The following is a 23736-nucleotide window of genomic DNA, read 5'->3' as shown; positions in this document are numbered from 1 at the left end:
GACACAAATAAGCTAAAGAACGCCAACGTAGATGGCCTCATAGTGAGCACTGGTCCAGATGTCTAAAGTCTGCCACCCTGGTGAAAGAAAAAAACAGAGATTAGTCACTGTAAATACATCAAATTGTATTTGATGACTCATACTGTATCTAAAATGCATACCCAACTCCTATTAATATCTGGAGGAGATCAATGGACTCTGAATGGAAGCCCTGGATGCTTTGACCTACTTAGGCTACTAGTAGCATGTTTGTAAACAGGTTATATTGCAAATAAAACACTTAACGTGGTGCTAATAGTGTAGGCTAGCCATCAGGTAGCCTTCACCTCTCTCCCCGTCCCTCATCATCTTCTGGGGACTTCGTCTTCGTCTTTCCCATTCCCTTTAAAACCGTACAAATAGGAAGGCGTCTGGAGGGAGCCGCTCTCTTGCACATCAGATCCCATATATAGTCATATCAATGGTCAAATGTCTGAGAGCAGCGAATCGCAGAGCAGACCCATAAAAAAAGACAGGGCACGCGGAAGGCACCCCCACTTACCGTCCCCAAAAAAGTATTGGATGTCCGAAGGAATCCAGTCGCCCCCCCGCGAAAGTACATATTTGACAGGGCACAGTCAGGAAGAGCTCGCACTCCAGCTTAGCGTTCAGTTCGGCACAGACGCTCTTAGCCTCTCCTCTCTGGTTTCTCTTGGAGCATTTGGTGCAGCCAAACAAACTATAAGCAGCCATGGACGCCATCAAGAAGAAGATGCAGATGCTCAAGCTCGACAAGGAGAACGCCTTGGACAGAGCTGAGCAGGCCGAGGGAGACAAGAAGGCAGCGGAGGACAGGAGCAAACAGGTCGGCATTTTATACGGAAAATCCCAATGACCCGTAGAAAAGGCGCATACTGTGTCAGCTGCTCTGTATGCCGCTGCCTCAACAGCGAATAAATGGATCATCTCGTCAATGGATTTATTACTCTTACGGATCATTCCAAATAAGGAGCGTTAAAAGTGAATTTGTAGAGTAACAATATTTTCCTTGATTTTTGGAATACTCTATAATTCTTCATCTCAGCTGATTGGATAGCCTAATTGGTGACGTAAATATAAATTGTGTGAATATTATAGGCTGTATCCATTCGCATAAATTAATGTGAAATAATTAACAGATAACCATGTTTACTTGTAGGCTATTGGCTAGGCCTGCTGATAAAATGCATGTAGGCCTATACATTTCATAAGCTATGGATTAATTGCAAATGGTTTATTAATTGTTTTTGACGTTGTGATAAACTTAATCAGATGTCATTTATATGCATGTGTAGTTAGAGGATGACATAAGAGAGTTGGAAAAGAAATTGCGTATTACCGAAGACGAGCGAGATAAAGTGGCTGAGGAGTTCCAAACTGCTGAGGAGAAACTGCTGAGCGCTGAAGAGGTGGCCACGAAGGTATTCTGTGCGACTTGCATGATATTCCCTAACTTCTCTCTTCTTTCTCTCTGTCTCTCTTTCCCTGTCTGTCCCTGCGCTCTCCTTCACGCACTGCTGTTTCCCGCTGCTCACCTCTGAAACTGGCCACACAAACACACCTCAGCTCGAGGATGACTTGGTAGCTCTGCAGAAGAAGCTGAAGGGAACTGAGGATGAGTTGGACAAGTACTCCGAGGCTCTTAAGGATGCCCAGGAGAAACTTGAGTTGGCTGAGAAGAAAGCCGCCGACGTAAGTAAAAAAAAGGGCACAACTTGCACCTTTCCTGCACAAAACCGCTTCCCCACATTCCTACTGTTTTCCAGGTGTTAATGTGAATATATAAAATGACAGTAGGCCTCTCCATGGGTTGAACTGCCTACCCTAAGATGACAGGCTGCCTCTCTCATCATTAAGGTGTGGCACACCTGGCCATCAAATAGCCTATCCTAGACCAAAATGGAAGACCAATCATTATCATTAACATTGATCATGAACTGTCGTTTTATATATTTTGTTTGTGTTTGCCACTTGTCACGGATCACAATGCACATTAATCAACGCAAAGAACGCAAAAGTAGTCTAGTTTATGGATTCTCCATTGAAAAACTGCTGGATTGATTGATCTATTGACCCCTTATTGATATAGAATCTCATCAATAATTGAGTGTGAGAGGAAGACAATTAGCTTATTCACACGAGTCCTTATGAAGGGGCATTCATGAGTGGAAACTGAACTTGCTTAATGTGTAGTCTGAGAGCGCAGAGCTAGGCTCTGGTTAAATATAGTCCACTGCTTTATATGGTCAAGTTACAGCTCACTTCTTGGGCTGTGCCCCGTTTCTTGTAACAGGATAAATCAGTTTCCCATAAAAATGTCAGATTGCAGGCCTAATGGACCCCATCAAACGAAACACTTGAGAGGAATGTGTTTGTAGACTATCAGTGATATTCATGAGAGATAACACGCATAAACGCATTTTAGCTGATCTGTCCACTTTAGCCTAATGTTATATAGATAGAAATGCTAGAAATACACTTCCTCTTTTTCATCTTCAGTCTTTGTTGAAAGAGTCGTGACTTTATATGAAGAACCCGGGTCCATCTTCAACTTTAACCAAACATTTAATTCGTTGTGGGAATAACCACATATTTTATTTTACTGTTTTTGAAGGAGCCTTTATGTCTAATAATATTCCTTCGGAAATCATTTCTGTAATTTGTACTGTCTAAATTGGACCAGCAGAGGGTGCTGTTGCCTACATCAAGACAGCAGAGGAACTCTCATGCTAATAACCAGGCGTCCATCAATAAAGCACTAAATATGCCAACTTTTTATCGACCATCCGTTTGCATAAACGAAACCACCAGAACATCAATCCATGTATCAGTAGGCTACATGTCTTTTGTTAATCTTTGAACATTTTAGAACAGGGCTTGGCTATGAAAGCATCGTTTCCGGTGTAGTGCTTTAGTGCGTTCAGAGAAGCAGGTCCGTCTCTCAAACATTCCACGGCGTCGCTACGTTCATGACCGGTCTAAACCCCTGGTCTTTGTAAAGAGATATTATGGCGGGATATACATCGGTGGAGTCAGTCAAAAGAAAAATCAAATCTTTGCATGAACAGGCAGGCAGTGCTGAAGAGAGAGTTGAGCGACTACAGAGAGAGTTGGGCTTAGAGAGGAAAGCCCGAGAATCAGTAAGCATGTTACAAATAGATTCAATTGTGTTCTCCCTTCATTTAGGTAATCAGTTATCAAATGCATATTGTGCTGGTTTGTCTTGTTAGACTTATACATGGTAGATCTAATCTCTGGTAGATGAGCACCATGCGTCCTCAGTGCTCATAGCGGACTTTATTCCACATCCCGCTTTGGTATTTTCTAGCTGTTTTACCTTCTTCGTGTTCGCTGCGCAATGCGCACTACAGACTCCTTCTCCTACAGAGAGAATGAGCTTGAGACGTGATTATTGACAGCCTACACAAACAGAAGCTACAGCGGTCTAGTTTTGAGAATTGAGACGTTTTTGATTGCCAATTGAAGATAATACTATCCATGCGCTTATGTTATCCTTACTTTAGGCTAAGTTAATCAAAGTTAATGACATTAACTCATGACCTAAAGTGAGGATATCATAGTATCGTGCTTTGCATGGTCTTTTTTGAGACCTATGCTACATTGTTTCTTTATGCTGGTCTTAAAGCATATAGCATATTTATACAAAAGTGTATGCCGGCCAATAGGACAGCACGAGGTTCAAACTTCAAACAACCACAGTTCACACCTAGAAGCAGTATTGACCACACAGGCTTTGCAAAGCACCAAGTGCATTCAAGTGTGTGCTCTTTCTTTCCTTTCTCTCTCTCTCTCTCTCTCTCTCTCTCTCTCTCTCTCTCTCTCTCCCTCTCTGGCAGCTTAAGTCGTAAATTTAGTTTCCCTTATAAGGACAAAGACTGTTGCAACCTAGTTCTCGTGGTAGCTACACAGCAGCAGTCATAGAAACAGGAACTGGTGTCATGCATGTCGAGGCATTGCTATAACTGGGTAGTTTATTTTTGAGCATAAGTGTTTTTGGGTGGTGTTGAAACCACCAGAACTGATAACTTTATCTCCATTTCACCTGCCAGTATCTCCTCTCCATTCACAGCCTGATCTGCACTTTGCCCTGCTCAGCATACTTGAAGGTCTTTGTTCACCTGCAGTGTTCTGAGTGAGTTACTAGGGACGCAAGGCACAGAGCAAGTTAATAACATGCAGTAAACCTTATGAAAGTACTATATGTACTATGACATACAGTACTCCAGCCTGTACTATATGTACTATGAAGCGCAGTACTATAGCCTGGCTTCCTGAACGATTTTCAGAGCCATACAGAATAAAGTAGTGTATCCATTGCTTTTACCTTAAAATGTTTATTTTTTCTAATTTCATTACCTAATTACTGCAGAGTTGTGTGCACGCGTGACCTCTGGTAGCGTAGTTGTCCATGACTGTAGCCAGCTCCTTGATAGTGTTTTCTCTGGGATCTAGTAATGAGGCTAGGTTTTCTGCCCCCCCCCCCCCCCCCCCCCCTCCCCTCAGCCTGGGGAATTACTGTCATTATACAGTGTGTGTGTGGCTCGCTTCACTCCCCCACAGGTGTCACAAAAACCTCAGAGAGGGACAAACCACCAGCGTTCTTTACGTTGATACAGCGTGCGTTTACAGTACATTAGATGGCGTAACCGTGTACGCAATTGCATGTGCCTGTGTGTCGTATCGCGGAGCTCTCCTCCATGTCCTATGCGTACATCCGATGTGTCCTTCTCAAACGAGAAGTCCTCCCCTTGAGCTCCTCCTGACGGGTCCCTGTGTCCCTCCCCCCGCAGGCCGAGAGCGATGTCGCTTCCCTGAACAGACGTATCCAGCTGGTGGAGGAGGAGCTGGACCGTGCCCAGGAGCGTCTGGCCACCGCCCTGACCAAGCTGGAGGAGGCCGAGAAGGCGGCTGACGAGAGCGAGAGGTGGGTGGCGTACCGGGGTGGACGTAGGACTGCAGAACGCCAATGGGGTTCCCCCATAGAACCCCCGGAGTTCTACTGCATTCCTTGGCGAGGAGCAGCTTTCAGACTGATGGTGTCACTCACTCAAGACCTTTACAAAGGCCGCTCGGCCGAAATGTCTGTTTGATTAAATCAGCCAGCATCGAGAGCTTGAGTGTAAGGTTAATTTCTTTATCGACCACCTCTGACCGAGTTGCCCCAGCGCGCAGACGAGGATGTATTTTAAATAGACAGGGCCATGTGACTGTTTCCATTCCGGTTTGTTTGGTGTTTAAACGGCTCCCCTGTGCAGCAGAACCCAGTATCTTCAGTATCACTGTGACGATGGCCGCAGCACACACGGTGTCGGCCATATTGTATCACCTCTGCTGCTAAAGAGCCGTCAAGTTGTCTTGTCTTAGCCCTGACCCTGAGAGGGCGCGTTAGAGACGCGTAGGCCAGCGTTCAGCGCCTAACATGACGCTTAATATGACGCTGCGAGAGCAAGGGACTCGGGACTCCTAATGACTTCTGACTGTCTGCCCCTCCCCCCCCCCCCACAGAGGCATGAAGGTCATTGAGAACAGGGCCATGAAGGACGAGGAGAAGATGGAGCTGCAGGAGATCCAGCTGAAGGAGGCCAAGCACATCGCTGAGGAGGCTGACCGCAAATACGAGGAGGCGAGTGTGTCAGCTGCTCTACAGCCCGGCCGCACCACCCCCCTGTAGACAAACAGACCAGTCCCTCCAATAACACAGCACCACACACACACACACACACACAGGCCCTCCAATAACACAGCACCACACACACACACACACACACACACACAGGCTCTCGCATAACACAGCACCACACACACACACACACACACACACACAGGTCCTCATATAACACACACACACACACACGCTCTCACATAACAGTACCACACACACACATACACAAGTGACTCATTCCGCCTACTGTTTAAATAGTGGTTATTTGTCTTCTTCCTAACATACACCAAACTGTACACAGTGTGTGTGTGTGTGTGTGTGTGTGTGTCCATTTGCATTAACACTTTTGTGTGCTGCGTCTAAAGGTCGCCCGTAAGCTGGTCATCGTTGAGAGTGAACTGGAGCGTACAGAGGAGCGCGCTGAGCTCTCAGAAGGGTGAGTCCTTTCACCATGCCTCCCCAACCTGCACGCACTGTACACAGTACTCAACACCAGACCACACCTCCCTAACCTGCACGCACTGTACACAGTACTCAACACCAGACCACACCTCCCTAACCTGCACGGACTGTACACAGTACTCAACACCTTCAACTGTTAACAACATCAGCCTTGAAAAGCACAGCGCATATCTCAGTTTGAAAGCGTTGGCTTTCTATTCTTACTGCATGTGCTCATAATTTGCATGTGTTCCCTGTTTTGAATGGCCACGCCCACTAACAGACGGATTCGAAGAGCTGAGGATGAGCTAAGAGTTTTGGAACAAAGCTTTAAATCACTAAAAGCTTCCGATGCAAAGGTACTACAGACTAACATACTTAGTCAGGTATTCTCTTACAGGCTTTCTTCATTCATTCATTCATTCATTCATTCATTCATTCATTCATTCATTCATTCATTCATTCATTCATTCATTCATTCATTCATTCATTCATTCATTCATTCATTCATTCATTCATTCATTCATTCATTCATTCTGCTGAATGAAGCTTCTCCTGCCTGCATGGTCTGCTTGTCTACCTCTTTCTTCTTCTTCTTCTCCTTCTTCTTCTTCTTCTTCTCCTTCTTCTTCTTCTTTTTTTCATCTATGTGCTCTCTCACACCTGGGATATCCCAGAATCCTTCACACACCTCTAACCTGGCAGGAACTGTGCACGAACGAAATCTCTCACTTAACAAAACACAACATTTGAAACCTCATGCAATCTGCATGCTACATGGCATCCATCATTTACAAATGTGTCTTTTTAGACTTCACCTCTGCGTCACGTTCCTGCTCTGTTGGGGCGCGTTGGGCTCCCTTCCTCCACAATCCTCTCGTTCTTATTGATTTTGTTTTTGTTTCTTCTCTCCTCTCTTGCTCTTCCACCCCGCTGTTCCATCCTCCTCCCCGGCCTCTCTGTCGCCAATCCCCCACTTTGGTGCCCTTCCCCCCGCCCCCCCCCTCCTGCACCTCCTCTAAAACATCAGCAAATGCGCTGAGCTTGAGGAAGAGTTGAAAACCGTGACCAACACCCTGAAGTCTCTGGAGGCCCAGGCTGAGAAGGTAGGTGACCGTGAGCGTCCAGACTCAGCTCCCGCGCAGCCACGGTCTAGACTGAAGAACCGCGCACAACCACGTCCACGTTAGCCTCAGACAGACCACCGTCGCCATTCAACGCCATGTCAGAACTTGTGTTAGTTTTGTTTTTTTTATCGCGTGGGGGTAGGCGCCTGACTGCTTCCTGTCTCTGCGTTTGGTCCACAGTACTCTCAGAAGGAGGACAAGTACGAGGAGGAGATCAAGGTCCTGACAGACAAGCTGAAGGAGGCAAGTTTCACGAGGCTTTATCTGGGGACCCTGGCAGCAGGCCGGGCTGTTCTAACGGCAGCAGGTGCTGTATAATCACGCGTCAGTCTGGCTTCCTCCTCTTACCCCGGCGGTCTCTCTGTCTCTCTACCCCAGGCTGAGACTCGTGCTGAGTTCGCTGAGAGATCAGTAGCCAAGCTTGAGAAGACCATTGATGATCTGGAAGGTATGGTTTTCTCCACATCTATTTCTCCACTGTACTTTAGTCTGTGTTTCGCTGTAGCTTCAGTTAGTCTGATTCCTGGCCATAGGGTGAGTGCTCTCTGCTTGGTTCAACTAGTAACAATAAAATTATAGTCTTTTCCATACTTCAAAAATCTATTCTGCTCCCCCTCATTTTCTATCATGACCTATCCTCTCTTTATTTCCTGGTGAAACAATGTTTAAACAGCCGCCCCCTGATGTTGGGAGTCAGCGTAGTTTTGAATAGCTTTGGAGTGAAATTGACTGGCGATTCGGCGCACGCCAGTGTTGAACCCGTTTAGCTGGGGTATTGACATGTTTTGCCCGCAACATTGATTTTAGGGAATGAGAATAGTGTTTACGCATGGCGAGGGAGGTGTCGCCGTTCTACTGCTAGGTTGTAAATCGTTCATCTGCAGGTGACAGGATATCTGTCACAGTAATTATGAGGGCTGGAGGAACGGCCGTGTGGCAGTGAGGACGGTCAAGGGCCTGGATACTTTACTGTTCAGTATTTCCTGGTATTACTGAGGAGTTTGTCGTGGCACAAATCACATTTCTGCTCTTTCCTGTTTCTGGTGTAATGTTTTTTTTTTCTCTCTTTCCATTCTATCTCTTCTCCTTCCCGCCTCTCTCTGGGGACTGACCCGCTGCTGTCCCGGACACTCCGCCTTGCCCCTACCCCTCCCCCCCAACCATCTTACCCTCCACACCCTCCTCTACCCTCCATACCCCCCTCCCCTCCCCCCCACCTGTGCCCTGGGCTCTTGGTCCCAATAGATGAGTTGTATGCCCAGAAACTGAAGTACAAGGCCATCAGCGAGGAGCTGGACCACGCCCTCAACGACATGACTTCCATGTAATTCTTCGTCTGCTGTGCCTGCATGTGCCGCTGTCCCCTCCCCCCACCTCACCTTCTCCCGGCATTCCGGCCCCTCTCCCTTCCTTTATCACTCCCATGTTCCTCTGTAACTAGACCGGCCTTGTCTCTGTAGCTAGACCTGCCTTGTCTCTGTACCTAGACCTGCCACGGCTCTTCTATCATCTGCCGGTTCAGTTCATGCGAGACAGAAGGTTCACTTACTTACCGCTTCGTTTGTACTTACTAAGGACCGTCTGTAGTACTAGTCTGTACTATGCCAGCACTCTCGCGGTGGGGTTATGAAGACTATCCCTTTACTATAGTGTTAGTTAGGACTTTAGCAGTACAGTATGTGAACCTGAAGTCTTGCTATGTATGATCAGAACACGTCACTGAGATGGAGGTTCTCTGTTTACAAATGTGGATTTTCCAAAGCTATTTGTAAACTGTTGTATTACTTTTTTTTACATCAAGAAAAAAGTAATTATTGACTTGTGTGATTTCCAAATGGAAAATTGAAGTGCTCTTAATTTCAAAATATTCATTGTGATATTTTGCCAACCCTCAGACTAAGCATGTGAGGAGAAACTAACGATGCAGTAGATTGTACAGTACATACAGTAGGATGCATCTCATTATGAAGTGAATTCAGATGAGTGCCGGCGTGTAGATCAGTCTGCTGATTTTCTCCTCTGGACCTCAGAAGCTAACTCTCACTTACTACTAACATGGCCTACTTCACTACAGAAGAAACCCCTGGTGCTTCTTCGAAAGGCCTGGCGCTTCAGGAAGACTTGTTTTGCTCTGTCATAATCCCAGTTGAGGGTGAACTGTCACCGTCCAGTGACAGTTCAGTCTGGCTGAGCTTGGGAGGCCGGCTTCTCTGTGGGTTTTGCCCCAATGCCTCTCTGGCCCTGCGGAAGAAGTCAAACTTAAGTCTCAGAGTTGTACGAGCAGCACCACGTGCTGTTCCGTCCTCGTGACTCCTCAGAAAGGTCTTCACGTGATCAGAGGTTTGAGTCCTCAGAAAGGTCTTCACGTGATCAGAGGTTTGAGTCCTCAGAAAGATCTTCATGTGATCAGAGGTTTGAGTCCTCAGAAAGATCTTCATGTGATCAGAGGTTTGAGTCCTCAGAAAGGTCTTCATGTGATCAGAGGTTTGAGTCCTCAGAAAGGTCTTCATGTGATCAGAGGTTTGAGTCCTCAGAAAGGTCTTCACCTGATCAGAGGTTTGGTCCAGTCTTTGGTGTGTGTTTGACGTGGTTGCCTGTCCCTCCCTAACAGAGCACTAGTGTAGCTGGCCATCCAGCGTGCCGTGGCTGCTGGTGTGTTGTTCTCCTCTTAGCTCTCCCACAGGCCTCCCAGTAGCCCCCTGGTTCACTGTCCCTCTTCTCTTCCGCACAGATAAATTGTTTACACCTCATCAAAGACGCCTCCCGCCGGCCGAGCGGCATCTGTCTGCTCTCTCCAGGCTTCTCTCCGCTCCCCTCCCCCTCTCCGTCCTCTCTCCTCCAATCCTCCTGTTTCACCCTCGTGTCGGCGTTGTGTATCCCATCCGTTGTACAGAACCGTTGAATCTTTCTGCGTTGTGTAAAAATAAACTTCCTTCCTTCCATGTAAGCTCTCTTCATTCTGTCCTTTCTGTCATTTTCTTTTTCATTTCTGTTTCTTTCGTGCGGCTCTAATAAAACCAGGAAGCCCAGATTTAAAATCACCTTGTTTTTTCTTCATCATTTTAAGCTTCAAGTTCATTTTTCATTTGTATAATTTGCCATACTGAACCCATTAAGTGTTCTCTGGAGTGCTGTGCTCTTTAAGTGCACTTTTATTTGAGATTTCCCAGAATTTTAAAGTATTGCAGCAGATCTGGTAAGCAGCGGGGCAGATGTTAGTTTGATAGGGCAGCTGCAGGTAGACTAATGAGTCTTAAGAGAGGTAAATGGTATGTACGAGTTTTGATCTCATCTGAGTGTTGGAAAATGGAGATTAAATGGAAGCATAAGTATGATTGTTGACTCAACTGAGATGCAAATGATGAGAAGGAGGTCTTTGTATGATTTGAAATATAATTTGATTAATGAAATAAATATAGATTTGCAACTATATGGATCATTTGTTTTCCATTTCCCAGTGTTCAGGGGATGTAATAAAGTTGCTTAAATGTATTGGAGACCATTTCATCATGACCTTCATGGGTTTAAAGTACTCAACCAAGACTACATGGTAGACAGAATGCCGAACACCTTTCATTCAGTTTAAGGCCTCTACCAGAGAGTATGGCTTTTCAGCTATTTTATTAACCTTTTAAGAAGTTCTGCATCACCACACTTGTGCCTCTGATTTCCTGTTTTTTCTGTCTTTATTTCTCTTCACTACCTGCTCTCTGACTGCAAAGATCGCCTCTACCAGCAACTTGAGAAAAAAAAAACTTCTCTCTAACGAACGTAGTGGTCTTACATGAGGACTAAGCATAGTGTGATAATTTCACCTACTAATTTTATAAAATGTACATTGTTGACATCTAATCCCATGTTTGAAATACTTGGGTCTGTGTTGTGTATGTATGGTGATTAGTGTTACTATTTTGGGGTCACAGACTATCCAGATTAGACAGTGAATCAGGGATTACCTCTACTGAACACTCGACCTGGCATGATCATACCATTTTAAATCCTTTCAATTACTTTAATCTTTACTCGAGTCTGCCTAGATTGTGTCAGGTGGGCAGAGCAAGGCAATTTCGTGAATATCCCCATTGGTCCCGATGTGCTAGACAAGAACAATCAAGCACAGATTAGACATGAACAATCAAGCACAGATAAGTGCCGCGAAATAATTTCAAATAGTATTTTAGCCCATGATACACCATGCAGTAATCTTTTAAATAGTACAAAAACGATACTCTATTCGGGTATGCAGCTTTGTCAGTTTCACATTGTACAGCATGTCATGGGTATCCCAGGTATTACCTGCATGGTTACCACAAATGACAGAAGTGAGAGTGCATGGTTTTCTCTGAACTAGAGATCTAGATTTATGCTTGTTAGCCAGTTGATGTGGTCTTGACTAATGACAGACTAGAGTTTGCCAATGGCTCTGTTGTAGACATATTTTATACTAAAGAATCAGGCTTTCTGTTGCATGCTTTGTGCCAGGCTGGTTTATGTGGGTTTTAATCGTTTTTATTTGGTTTCTAACAGAGAAACTGGCTCAGGCTAAAGAAGAGAACCTCGATATGCACCAGATGTTGGACCAGACTCTAATGGAACTGAATAATATGTGAAAGCCTGGTTTCCCCACGACAGTTTTGGCTTTTATGTACTTGCACCTTGCTTGCCATAAACCTCCTCCCATTCCATGCCCACGGTGTAGACCAAACAGCCAGACGCTTTTCCTTATGCACCGGCCTGCTTCCAGTGGGACTCAATGACAGAGCTGAACTAAGGGAAAGTTTCCTTAACAAAGCCCTAAATGAGAAACACTCTTATTTTTTGCCAGCTGATGTATACTTGTAATGCTGTCAGCATTTTGTAATCATTGAGTTTTTTGTTATTGACAAGTTATCAGGTTAAATGGCTTGTGCCATTTGTTACATAAGTTGGGGTTCTTTTCTTTGTCTGAGAGACTGAAGGTAATGATCTGGTACTTCCCCGTTCCATCCTGATTATGCTCATGCCACACATTCAAACATTTCCACCCTACATTTCCATCCAAAGACAAAGTGGAGAAGTGTTGCACTTAACTGAGTCTCGCATCATGAATTTCATCGTGAGAGTGTAACGTGAAGTTTTTAAGACCATCTGTACTTAAGTTCTTAATGAATTTTCCCCAGAAGTGTAAGTGTACATTGGATATGTCTGTCTACATGTATACTGGTGCTACTGTGTTGTCAAGAAGTTAGAGGACACTTTTAGGAAATCCATCTATGATTACCTGTTGTGAAGGCCAAAACAGTCTTGTTTGGTGCCAGTATGAAATCCTGGCTAGAAAGGGATCTGACACGCCCAAAGTCTATTTATTTTTCTTTTGAGCCTGAAACTCATACAAAATGTATGGCAACATGATCTTGCTAATGCATTATTCTCTTTGTTTTCTTTTGGGGAAACCATGGTTCGAAATGTCTTCATCTTGTCTCAAGTATGATTTCAGTCATATTTGGTTGTTCCTTATTTGTTTTGTTTGTTTATTAAATATAGATGTATTAAGTGTTTATTATATCTGAAATGTATAAAATTATGATTATAAATAAAACGGCACAGTTTGAGATTTTCTAACTGGTGGCCTATTTTTATTAATGCCTTTTCGGTATGTGTAGGTGAACTCGAAAATCTGTTTAATTTAAAGGGAACTTATCACATGTATTGAGCTCAACATCTTTACTGATTGCATAGTTGTTGTAACTATTGTAATAAAGCGTGGAACCGGGTGTGGTCCCATGTCGGAGGTTAACCAAACACACCACGCATCCACACACTGCTTTAAGAAAAACACAGTGATCTTCATTAAATAACCAAATTCATAGGGGTCGCCAGAAAGGAGTATCAGTAGGATAAGGGCCAGTACTTGGGGTAAAATATTAGCGGTTCAAATCCTGGCTCCTCCTGTCTACATATCGAAGTGTCCTTGGGAAAGACACTGAACCCCTAATTGCTCCCAATGAGCAGGCTAGCACCTGCATGGCAGCTGGCCGCCAGTGGTGTGTGGATGGGTGAATGAGGCCATAATTAAGCACTCTGGATAAAAGAGATATATAAGTGCAGTCCATTTACCATGGACCCACACCCAGGTCTACAAGCCCGGTCCCCCAATGGCCCCCAGCATCCTGTAAACCCTCGCTCTACCTACCCCTTCCGTAGGCTACCCCCCACTAGGACAACAAACTACAGTATAAGACCAATAACTGACAGGCAAACAAAAAAAACAAAAATCTAATGAAGAGATTCATATCTTACCTCTGGAACAAGGACGACCCACCCCATGGGGTCTCCGCTGGGGTGACCCAGTGTTCTGATAATTTATGCTGCCTTGTCTCAGTCAGTCCGACCTCACCAAACATAACTACAAATCCACGTTAGTGTTCGTCTGTCATTCTCATTAAATCAGGTGGGTTGATTCAAATTCAAATGTAACATGAACAAGTCCATGTCATGTTGTGTCTGTCACTAAGAACACGTGTTATTTAAGTGAAAAACCGGACTTAACGTCACGCGCGAATCGAGCTAGCTGACTAACGTTAATGGGTAATCAATCACTAATTTACATAGGTCTATGTCAACCATGTCGCCTCTATTCTCAATCATTTCTATCAATGACCCCCCCACTAACTTGTGTGAGTAGGCTAACCTAAGATATGTGTTTGCGCAAGCATGTTTTGATATTGTCAATCGTCTCACCTTTAGGCTACTAGGGGACTTAACTCAAACATGCTGCCAGCAGGGAAGAAAAGGAACGTGGACATCAGGACATTTTTTAGTCAAAGGGCACCAGAGACAGGTGATACGGGGACGCAGGTGAGGTCTTACATACAATGGTTTAGTGATTGTTGCAGTGCAGTTCAGCATTCAGTAATCCATAATAGGCTACTTTATAGATTTGAGTAGCTAAATCTGTAATGTTTTGTGTTGATAATTTGTTTCTAAGCAGACTGAATCAGGTCCACCTGCTCAAACAGATGACAGCAAGTGCATTAGCAACAGCAGTGACAGTACCAGTGACCGTGGTGAGACCAGTCCAGTTCAGTGTTGCAATGAAGGCATGGACATTAGTACTTCCAAAAACACCTCTCCGGTGCAACCTTTATGTCAGTTTCCCATGAGGAATGGGAGAAGATTCAATACCCAGCTATACAAAGCATATGATTGGATTGAATACTCGGTGAAAAAAAAAAAAAAAATACACAGTGTATTTTGTTTTGCATGCAGACACTTTTGAGGGGTGTCAACATCCCAGGGGGACAGGCTTGGACAGAGAATCTTTATTGACAAGGGGTTTTCCTGCTGGAAGAATATGCAGAGTCAACTGAGAGAGCACAGCAAGAGCAAGCGGGACATCAGTGCAGTTGTGGCACCAAAATTGACTATTGCACAATTGATTCTACTTTTTTTTCAAGGGGGGACACCCCCCTTTCACCACCATCCCTACTCTACCATACCTTGCCTTTTGCTGAAATGACGTCACTGGCTGGCTTACAGCCACGCACAAAAAAAGTTTCAGAGCGTAGGCTACTCGTCATGTAGATCATATTGAAGAGAATTTACAAGTCTAAGATCAGATAATTCTTCCATCCGTTGAAATGGGGCTTCATCTTTAAATATTTACATCTATGAACATACGCATAATGCAATCTACTGTAGCAGTTCCGGGTTTGTCGCTAAAACATAAATAGCCTATCAAAGCAGATCGCGTAAGACATCAAGGTCAAGATTAGAGGTGGAGTTAAAAGGTATCTAGGTTTTGGCTGAGTTCCTGCAGTCTGGAAATGTAAACCTTCAGAGGTGCTGAAAGTTAAGGGCCAGATAAGGGCAGGGCACAATTCAGAGAGACACATTTATTAAGTGGGGAAAAAGACTGTCTGATGATTAGGCATATGCCTCTTGTCACTAAATAAACAGTTCAACAGTGGTCGCTCTATTATAATGAATAAGGTAAGAATGAAGTGCAACTTCAAGGACTGTCTGAAACACAGTTGTAGCCGAATCGGGGATTGATTAACTTTGTCTGTCTAGCAGCAGACAGGAAGTAGCCAAATGGCTCCGTTCTGCTACAAACACACTCTGCCCAACAACGAACATCAAAAGGTCAGTAGCGAAAACCATTACATTTACTGCAATGTTTCGGTTACTGTGTTTGCCACGTTGTTGCGCCAAGTGTAGAAACACCATCCCGCTGAGCGCGAGCCGCTACTCGACTCTGTTGACCCCGCGAGCTCAGTTCAACACGCGATTGTCAAAATACATCTTTCAACAACAACAACAACAACAGCAGCAGAGACATTTCGTTGGACCTTCATACCAAGTTTTCAAATCTTATAAATCCAGATTTTGGATTTTGGGAATCTCCACGGGGATAATCTTGGTTTTAGGGGTTAAGCACCATATCGACAAGAGTGAAAGCTCGTGTGATGGAGTAAATCAGGACACCGGGAGGAATGCTGAGAGATATCGAGCAGTGATTGAAATTAGTCGGGACCTTGTTCAGCGGATAAAGGTAGGCCAGCAGGTATCTCGAGATTTAGCGTTTTAATATGCCTTTTTGTCTCTATTGTAGGCTAGTATACTCATATGAATCTCACGTTTATGCTTCCCTGTTCTCCCCTCATCTTCTGTGAATCTATTTCAGTTTATAAAGGTTATTTCTTTCTCTCTCCACTGCTGACAGGATGAGATTGGAGCCCCAGGCCTGGTTGTCGGTGTGTCCGTGGACGGCACTCAGGTCTGGTGTGAAGGTTGGTACCGAGACTGCCTCAAAAGCTGAATTTAATTTTTACTGTGCTGGCCTCGTATGTTAGCCTACTCAGAGTCCTCAAGAAGCATACTGTATCAAGGCTATAGATCGATATACTGTAATACCTGACATCCCCAACTGAAGTCTTGACCATGTTAAGGGCTTGGCTATGCTGACTTGGAGAACCGAGTGCCGTGTGGCCCAGCGACCGTGCTGCGCGTCGCCAGCATCAGTAAATCCCTCACCACGGCCGCGGTTGTGCGCCTGTGGGAGGAGGGGAAGCTAGACCTGGATGCTCCAGTCCAGACATACGTTCCAGAGTTCCCCCAAAAACAGTTTGAGGGAGAAGATGTGAGTAGGCAACAGTACTTAGAGGGGGGAAATGACTTAATGTAAACTCTTGTCAACCATGACAGAACTTCAATGACTTTTCACTTCGTAATGTGTTGTCCCGTCCTGCGCTGTAGTTGTCGTGGTGTCTCTTGGTATCATCCTGCGTCCTGTTGCGCAGGTCACCATCACCCCGCGGATGATTCTGTCTCACTTGAGTGGCATTCGACACTACGAGAAGGACGCCAAGAAAGTCCGGGAGGACCGGGAGAAAGCTGCGCAGCTTCTGAAGCCACCAGGCAAAGACGAGAATAATAACTCGAGTGAAAGCAAAGAGAAGACCAAGACAGAGGGCAGTACAAAGGGCAAGGATACCAGACAGGCCCAGAAGAAGAGGGAGTTTGAGCAGGAGGAGTACTACCTCAAAGACGGCTTTGACAGTGTTATCCACGCCTTGGACCTGTTCAAGGACGACCCTCTCATTTTCAAACCTGGTAAGGTATGCCCTCAGAACATCTGGGTATCTGCTCACTCATGTAACAGAGGGACCAATGGCTATAAATTACCTTTTATTAAAGTGGGAATATAGAAGAGAATAGAAAGTTTATTTTCCATGTGTAACAAGTACAGGTACAGCTACATTTGAATTCTTGTCATCGCTTGTCCTTACAGTATCTTATCAGTACTAATCAGTTACTCATTCCAGTCCTAGGTACTCAGCTAGACATTTAAAGGTTCCCAAACTGGCAATTTACTATCCATAGTCTGTCAGTATCATCCTCATCTACTTATCCCATCTGATCATGGATGACTGTGTCTGTGTCCATGATGTAGGCAATGCAATTAAATAACATTCAAGTATACAGGACTTGAATATAGTAGGCCAGAGTCAGTTGTTGGAGCTGTCTATTTTATAGGCAAGAGTCAATTGTTATTGTCAATCGTATAGGCAAGTTGTTCCATTGTTCAAGTGTTTTGTGGTGTTGGTTCAAGCGTTGGGGTGTACAGTAGTACAGAGTCAGTTGTAGAGGTTGTGTGTTCAGTTGTGCTTGTTCTCCTCAGGCACCACCTTCCTGTACTCAACGCACGCCTTCAGCCTCCTCAGCGCTGTGGTGGAGCGAGCCGCCGGCCAGCGCTTCCTGGATCACATGATGAAAATGTTCAGGGAACTGGGCATGCTCAACACGGTGCCGGACAAGAACGACCCGATCATCTACAACCGCTCGAGGTGATTAGCCGCCAGGAACAGCCGCTTCACTCCAGAGCAACTCATCACTGTTACGATGACAAGCGTCGCATTGCTCCATAGCTAGTCGCTTCATGTGAAATATTATCAGAGCAGGGCTATCGTTATGTGCGATCAGCGTTTTGACAGTTCTTTTCCCTGTTTCAAGGTTTTATCATTTCAGTAAGAAAGGACGCATCTTGAACTGCCCGTACGTAGACAACTCCTACAAGTGGGCCGGAGGCGGCTTCCTCTCCACCGTCGGCGACCTGCTCTTGTTCGGGAACGCTTTGCTCTACAGCTCCCAGGTGGGGATGTAATGATAACTGGCATAATGATAAACCACAATAAAATACGATTAAATTCATTGTGATAAAATTATCATTAAAACCGTGTTTGATTTCCTTGCTCTGAACAACTCACTGTAAATACTGTCCAGCATCAACCAAAGTTAGTGACAGTCTCCAAGATGCATTATTTAAATGTTTATGCAAACAAAAAGTGCATAGTGCTGCTAATTTTATTTGTGGTTTTAATATAAAACTTTTTATAACACATTTTATAATACCGCAATAAGATAACCGTGATCATTTTGGTCACTATAATCCTGATGTGAAATGTTCATACTGTTCCTCTGATCTCTACTTCCAGGTGGGCCAGCTGAAGGATGCCGCGGGCCTCCTGCCTGGCTTCCTGCAGCCCCAGACAGCCCAGACGCTGTGGGCCCCCGTGGACAAGACAGAGGCCAGCTGGGATAAGGACGGACTGTACGCCCAGGGCTGGTTGGTGGTGGAGAAGCTGCAGAAGTACGGGCAGTGCAGGAGTCGCAGGCACTACGTCTCGCACACAGGAGGCGCTGTGGGGGCCAGCAGCGTCCTGCTCGTCCTGCCCAGTGAGGCCGTGAGCGGGACAGCCTTGCCTCAGGGGGTTGTGGTCACCATCATCACTAACATGCAGTCCGTAGGACTCAACAGCACAGCACTAAAGATCGCCCATGAGTTCGACAAAGCCAGAGGCTTATGATACATTTACTACATGTTTACATCCACTGCCAAGTTGTCAGTGGTGCACTGACAAATTTTAGCAAATGATTTATCAAGCTTCTTTAGTTGTATTTTGATACAGATTTTATACTTGTCTGCCTAGTCTATCGTATAAGAAATACAGTATTATACATTGTTGTGTGATGAATTACATGGTTATTGTTGATGTCATGTCATGGGTCATTCTTTTGTGCATGGCTGTAAGCCAGCGCACCAAAGATAGCATTTGTCGGTATAGCATTTGTTGCCACCACAATAAGCAGTGGTCCCAGCACACCAAAATAAATACACTATGACATTGCACATGTTCAAGTTCCTTGGTAGTGTAGTGGATAAAGTGTCTGACTCCCATGCGGACGTTAGGGGTTCAAGCCCAGGTGGGGAAGCTTTGGGAAAACAATATACACACCCTCTGCTAGCCTGTGGGTCTATTTCTACATTTACTTTTGGCCTTTCCATCCATCTCCCTCCCTCCTTTCCCCCTTTTTTGGAAGTATGGGAGAGATTCTATAGGAACAAAAACACTATGACATCGCACACTTTCAAGTTCCTCAGTAGTGTAGTGGATAAAGTGCCCGACTCCCATGCGGAAGATCATGGGTTTGATTCTCGGTAGAGCACGAGCCTGTTTGATTTTTAACTTTAGCCATTTCTTCCTCTCCTTTCTGCCCCCTTTTTTCAGACAGACGGGAGAGATCCCATGAGAATAAAACATTATTTTTTTATTTTTAAGGAAATGTACAGTCTGTTTTGCAGATGAATTAACTGTGTCAAACTGATTGCAGAAACTAGGTGACCAATTAAAAGTCCCATTGATATACTACACTTGTGCTTACTGTTATGTTTCTCTGTGTTTTATTTTCTCCTCCTGTTCTCAGTCCCACTCCCAGATTCCTGAGTGGATCCAGTTATAATTAATATAATTCAAAGCATTTTAATAAATATGAGCATTGTGATTTGTCATTTGTGTTTGTCACTGGATGTTATAGAAGCTATGTAAAAATGTGGTTACCTGCTGGTGCTATGTCAGTTATTGAATTTATGTGCAGTAATTGAACATTTGAAATACTCCTGTTTTTAAATTATACATACAGTATAGGTGTCTCAGTAATTACCCACTATATATTAGGCTATACTTTGCATGTATTTACCAGTTTAGTAATTGGGGGACTATGAAAGGAAGGGTTACCCAAAAAATGTTCAGAGTAAGTTAATTTAGCAATAGAAATCCATAAGCCTAGGGCCAAAGGGCCTGGGATATAGACAATAAACTACCGGTGGAATGGTGGTGGAGCAATAGCGGGAGTATTTCGGATTACTAGCGGACCGCTGTCCCTGACGCTAATAATCCGCCAGAGGTCTGCTTGCCATTCGATGTGCAAATGGCCAGGAACCCGCCAGGGGATTCGGCCAGAGGTCCGCCAGCTCGTCCATCGAGGACCCGCTGTAGGTCCGCTGTAGGTAGCCTTGTGTTATCTACCCTTACCTTTGTCCAGAAAAAGTTGAACCAATGGTAGAAAATTGCTAACGTTACAGGAATCATCAGTGTGTGTAACTGCTTTAGCCACTGACCACTACCATTAATGTTATGGAAGCTGCTGCTAGTTGTTGTAAGCTCATGAGCTAACTGGCTATCCTGCTCTTATTGTGCTGGATTAGCATTGGAAGCATTGGAACTGATGTGTCCAGGCAACAAGACTTATCTTAATTATCTTATCTTAAACATTATTTCATGTCATTTCAATTCACAGCTTTTTCAGTGGCATGACGCTTCCATCCTACCAGTCCTGAACAGAAACAAGCCAGCCACACACATAAGCCAGGCTGGACCTGGCCTGGTTTAATGGCAGCCATCGACTAGTTTGGTATAATTGCCACTAGACGGCATCAGTGTACAGTTTTTTTTTGTAGAGACCACTGACATTAGTTTGTTCATTCTGGTAACAGATTCAGTTTCAATTGTTTAAGCAACATTCCCTCATCTTAAGGAACAAGCAACCTTTTATTAACTCTTCAGGAGCAGATTAGAGGAGGTCCGTTTCTGCTGGATAATAAATCACATGCCCTGCACATTGGTTTGTATAAAGATAACCAGCGAGACCATAGCACCATCTGATGGTTAGTTACGTTTATTTGATTATTTGATATGGACATTACAGTAGAGTAAGAATTGTAACATACATGTATGCACAAGGACCAGATGCAAATGTTAATTTACAAGGTCGAAGGTTAAAGTGCCTGTATGCTGGTGTGATGGTGCTGCACACTGATCATGGTGTTGGTGAAAAGACCAAACTCCTACAGTAATTACCCTCCTTCACACCGTCACTTAGATAATGTAAAGTACATTATGTACAACTGTTAGTGTTTCTACATTCATTGACTAATACAATGGAAATTATATTCTTCATACTGTATGATCAACCTATGCCCATTAAAGCTCTGCTTATCAGTTTTTAATTTCTCCATCTTATCTAAAATAGTATTGTAACCTCAGGCCCCACTGTGCTGTGTAAACAAAATATTGCAAGCCTGAATGAAATGTGACTAACTCTGTCTTTAAATTAGGTAAATATTACACAACCATGACATTCTTTTTAGCGAAGGCATCAGGTGTCAATGCATTCCACCCACCCCCTCATCTAAGCATGTGTTCTGTATCTGGCAAAATACCCAAGACTATAAAGTACTGTAGCAAAGTACAATTCAGTCCAGAGAGTGCGCAGTGTGTCTATGTGAGGGGGGATCTGGCCTCCACATAATTTATCACGACAGGAATGCCATCCAGAGGCTGGTGGAGATCATTGGTGTGGAGCTCCCAGCCATCGAGGCCACCGGTAGGCCATCTCTATCAGAAAAGACACCAACCACCCCAGCTACCACCTGTTTGCACCATCTGTCCAGAGAGACGGAAGATGGCTGAGCATCAGGACCGCGAAGGAAAGGTTCCACAAAGGCTTTTTTGCTGACGTGTCCCGCAGGCCCAACAGCCAACAGCAGCAGTAGACTGACACTGAAGACATACCTAGGACAGACCCCACCCCCCCCCCCCGCCTCTACCACCCCTCTGCCTGGACAGTTAACCCCCCATTCCGATTGTTCAGACGGACCACTCTCCTATCCTCGCTGACACCCCCCACAAACCCCAGTTGGCCTTCCGCTCCCTGACCTACCTAGGACTGGAATGAGGAACCGATCAGTGCTGACACTGTAAGGACGCAAGCAATGGCAAGAATTCCAATGTACCTGTACTTGTTACACATGGCAAATAAACTTTCTATTCTATTCTGGTGGCCAGTGAGTGATCCACTGGCTGAGTGAGAGAACTTGTGGTCTCCTCTGTCCTCCAGGTCCTTCATAGCGACATCTTCAGCAGCATCCAGACCTAAACATTCCCACTAGTGTTCATTGACCGTTCGGCTATTGCATCTGGTCCAGTGTATGTGAGGGATATGGTGTCACACTCTGGGCTGCACTCTCCAGTATTCAGTGCTCGGCTGGTTCTTTGGTTTGGTTCTCAGCTTCCTAATGTGGGAAGAAATTAGAAAGACGTTTGTGAAACAAACACAGCGAGTGTAGCAGCCCGTAAAACAGTACGTTTCAAACCAGAAATGTCATTTGGTTAACATTACTTGTGAATGGTGAATCGGCCTGGGTGACTCACTTGCATGTGTAGTAGATCACGACCCCCAGCACGACCAGGACGAGGAGGACGATGATGACCACGGCGGTGACCAGCCCTGGCTCGATCACGTCGCCCGTACTGCTGAACATTTGGAACTGCTCACACCGGCTACCTTTGTAGCTGTCACTGCAGCTGAAACATACGAATAAACACACATAGGCCTGTTGTACTGGAGTAGACATGAATAAACAGACATACTGTACTTTACTAGAGCTCCAGGTGCCCGCAACACACAGGCCTCACCTCGCACATTCCACTCATGACTTAGACACAGATCATAGAGATTCTGGAGACATACAGTAGTGATGTGGTACACATGAGAGTAACTCACATGCAAGAGAGTGTGTCCATGGAGAGGATTTTATAGCACGTCCCTCCATTCATACAGTAGGTAGCCTCCAAGTCATCACATGGGTCTCCATGGTCTACCAAGACAGAACAGAGACATTATGTGAATATTATTCATATTAATATGGAACATTATTAACAGGGATTCATTAGGAACATTCACTCTTTGTGGATAGTCAACAGACCTGACTTTTTTTACAATACCAACATTTCTTGGCAGAATGTTTTTTTCTCATTATGAAATGTTTTTTTATGTTAGATATACTTGAATATTACGAACATTAACCAATTTCAGAATTGAAGTCATTGATCAGATTTAATGAATAAGCACAGATCCCTATCCCGATGACAGATGTCACCAACAGTAATCAGCAGCTTCTTCATTCCAAACAGAGAATTTAACTATTTTACCTGCCATCATTACAACGTTTGTTTATCTTGTTTTAATCCTTTAAAATGCCAGCTTTAGATCACCACCTGGGAATGAGAAACATTATGTTTTCGCCAAAGTGATACAGGTATCTCACTCAGGGAGACTAGTACAGTAGCCTACAAAATGCAGGAAATGCCTGAAATACTGACAAATATGTGTTTTTCCCTAACACCATAGCAAGGTTAACGTGTGTGTATAGGCTAGTTGCATGTACTTCAAGCACATCAAGATCTTACCACGCAGCCACAAAATAAACCAGGTTTGTTATTCTGTCTATCAGTGTACGAATCCTGTAGAAGTGCAGGTTCCCAAGGCGAGTCACGAGTGCCTGAAATAACTCTGAGAGCGGCTCTTTAAAGACACACGTGGGCGTGTTCTATAGCCCTCAAAAATGTTGTGATTGCTGTTTGTCTACATTATAAATTATATGTTACATTGTCAGGATTCTCTCCATTGATGGTAACTCCGTTTGGTGGAATGTGGATATGCTCAAATAGATTTTCAATTAGTTTCCAACAAAAATATCAAGCGGTTTCCTTGTTCACCTCGGCTAGCGGCCAATATTAGCTGGCTAGCATTTCTGAGGGCTTTAATAATACGTTCCAATCACTCCGTCCATCCGCAGGTGGGTCT

The 23736-nt window shown here is 44.6% G+C and overlaps 3 protein-coding genes across 12 annotated transcripts; 2 read left to right on the top strand and 1 right to left on the bottom strand.

Annotated features, from left to right (window-relative positions):
• Window positions 1-712: 712 nt before the first annotated feature.
• Window positions 713-12841, top strand: tpm1 (tropomyosin 1 (alpha); the record flags this gene model as incomplete). 10 transcript variants are annotated; one of them, XM_084453047.1, is made up of 10 exons in its annotated part: window positions 713-844; window positions 1314-1439; window positions 1585-1710; window positions 4830-4963; window positions 5545-5662; window positions 6067-6137; window positions 7173-7248; window positions 7450-7512; window positions 7648-7717; window positions 11797-12841. In XM_084453047.1, 10 exons carry the CDS (start codon window positions 731-733, stop codon window positions 11877-11879), a joined length of 981 nt encoding a protein of 326 aa, XP_084309173.1. The 10 variants fall into 10 exon arrangements, with proteins under 10 accessions (XP_084309173.1, XP_084309175.1, XP_084309176.1 ...); XM_084453049.1 differs by lacking the exon at window positions 11797-12841 and adding an exon at window positions 8515-8597; XM_084453050.1 differs by lacking the exon at window positions 1585-1710.
• A 2514-nt stretch (window positions 12842-15355) lies between these two features.
• Window positions 15356-19508, top strand: lactb (lactamase, beta). The gene is made up of 7 exons (XM_084453044.1): window positions 15356-15802; window positions 15974-16040; window positions 16200-16390; window positions 16551-16863; window positions 17432-17597; window positions 17764-17902; window positions 18246-19508. The coding sequence occupies exons 1-7, from the start codon at window positions 15425-15427 to the stop codon at window positions 18615-18617; spliced, it is 1626 nt and encodes a 541-aa protein (XP_084309170.1). The 5' UTR covers window positions 15356-15424; the 3' UTR covers window positions 18618-19508.
• Window positions 19509-22297: 2789 nt separating this feature from the next.
• nrg4 (neuregulin 4) lies at window positions 22298-23088 on the bottom strand (the record flags this gene model as incomplete). The annotated part of the gene is made up of 3 exons (XM_084452531.1): window positions 22298-22454; window positions 22654-22747; window positions 23082-23088. 3 exons carry the CDS (start codon window positions 23086-23088, stop codon window positions 22298-22300), a joined length of 258 nt encoding a protein of 85 aa, XP_084308657.1.
• Between the last annotated feature and the right edge of the window lie 648 nt (window positions 23089-23736).

Source organism: Borostomias antarcticus (assembly GCF_949987555.1).
Source record: "Borostomias antarcticus genome assembly, chromosome: 18".
In the NCBI taxonomy this organism is placed as follows: Eukaryota; Metazoa; Chordata; class Actinopteri; order Stomiiformes; family Stomiidae; genus Borostomias; species Borostomias antarcticus.
Note: the sequence above shows the minus strand (reverse complement) of the source record. Positions and strands in the feature narration are given on the sequence as shown.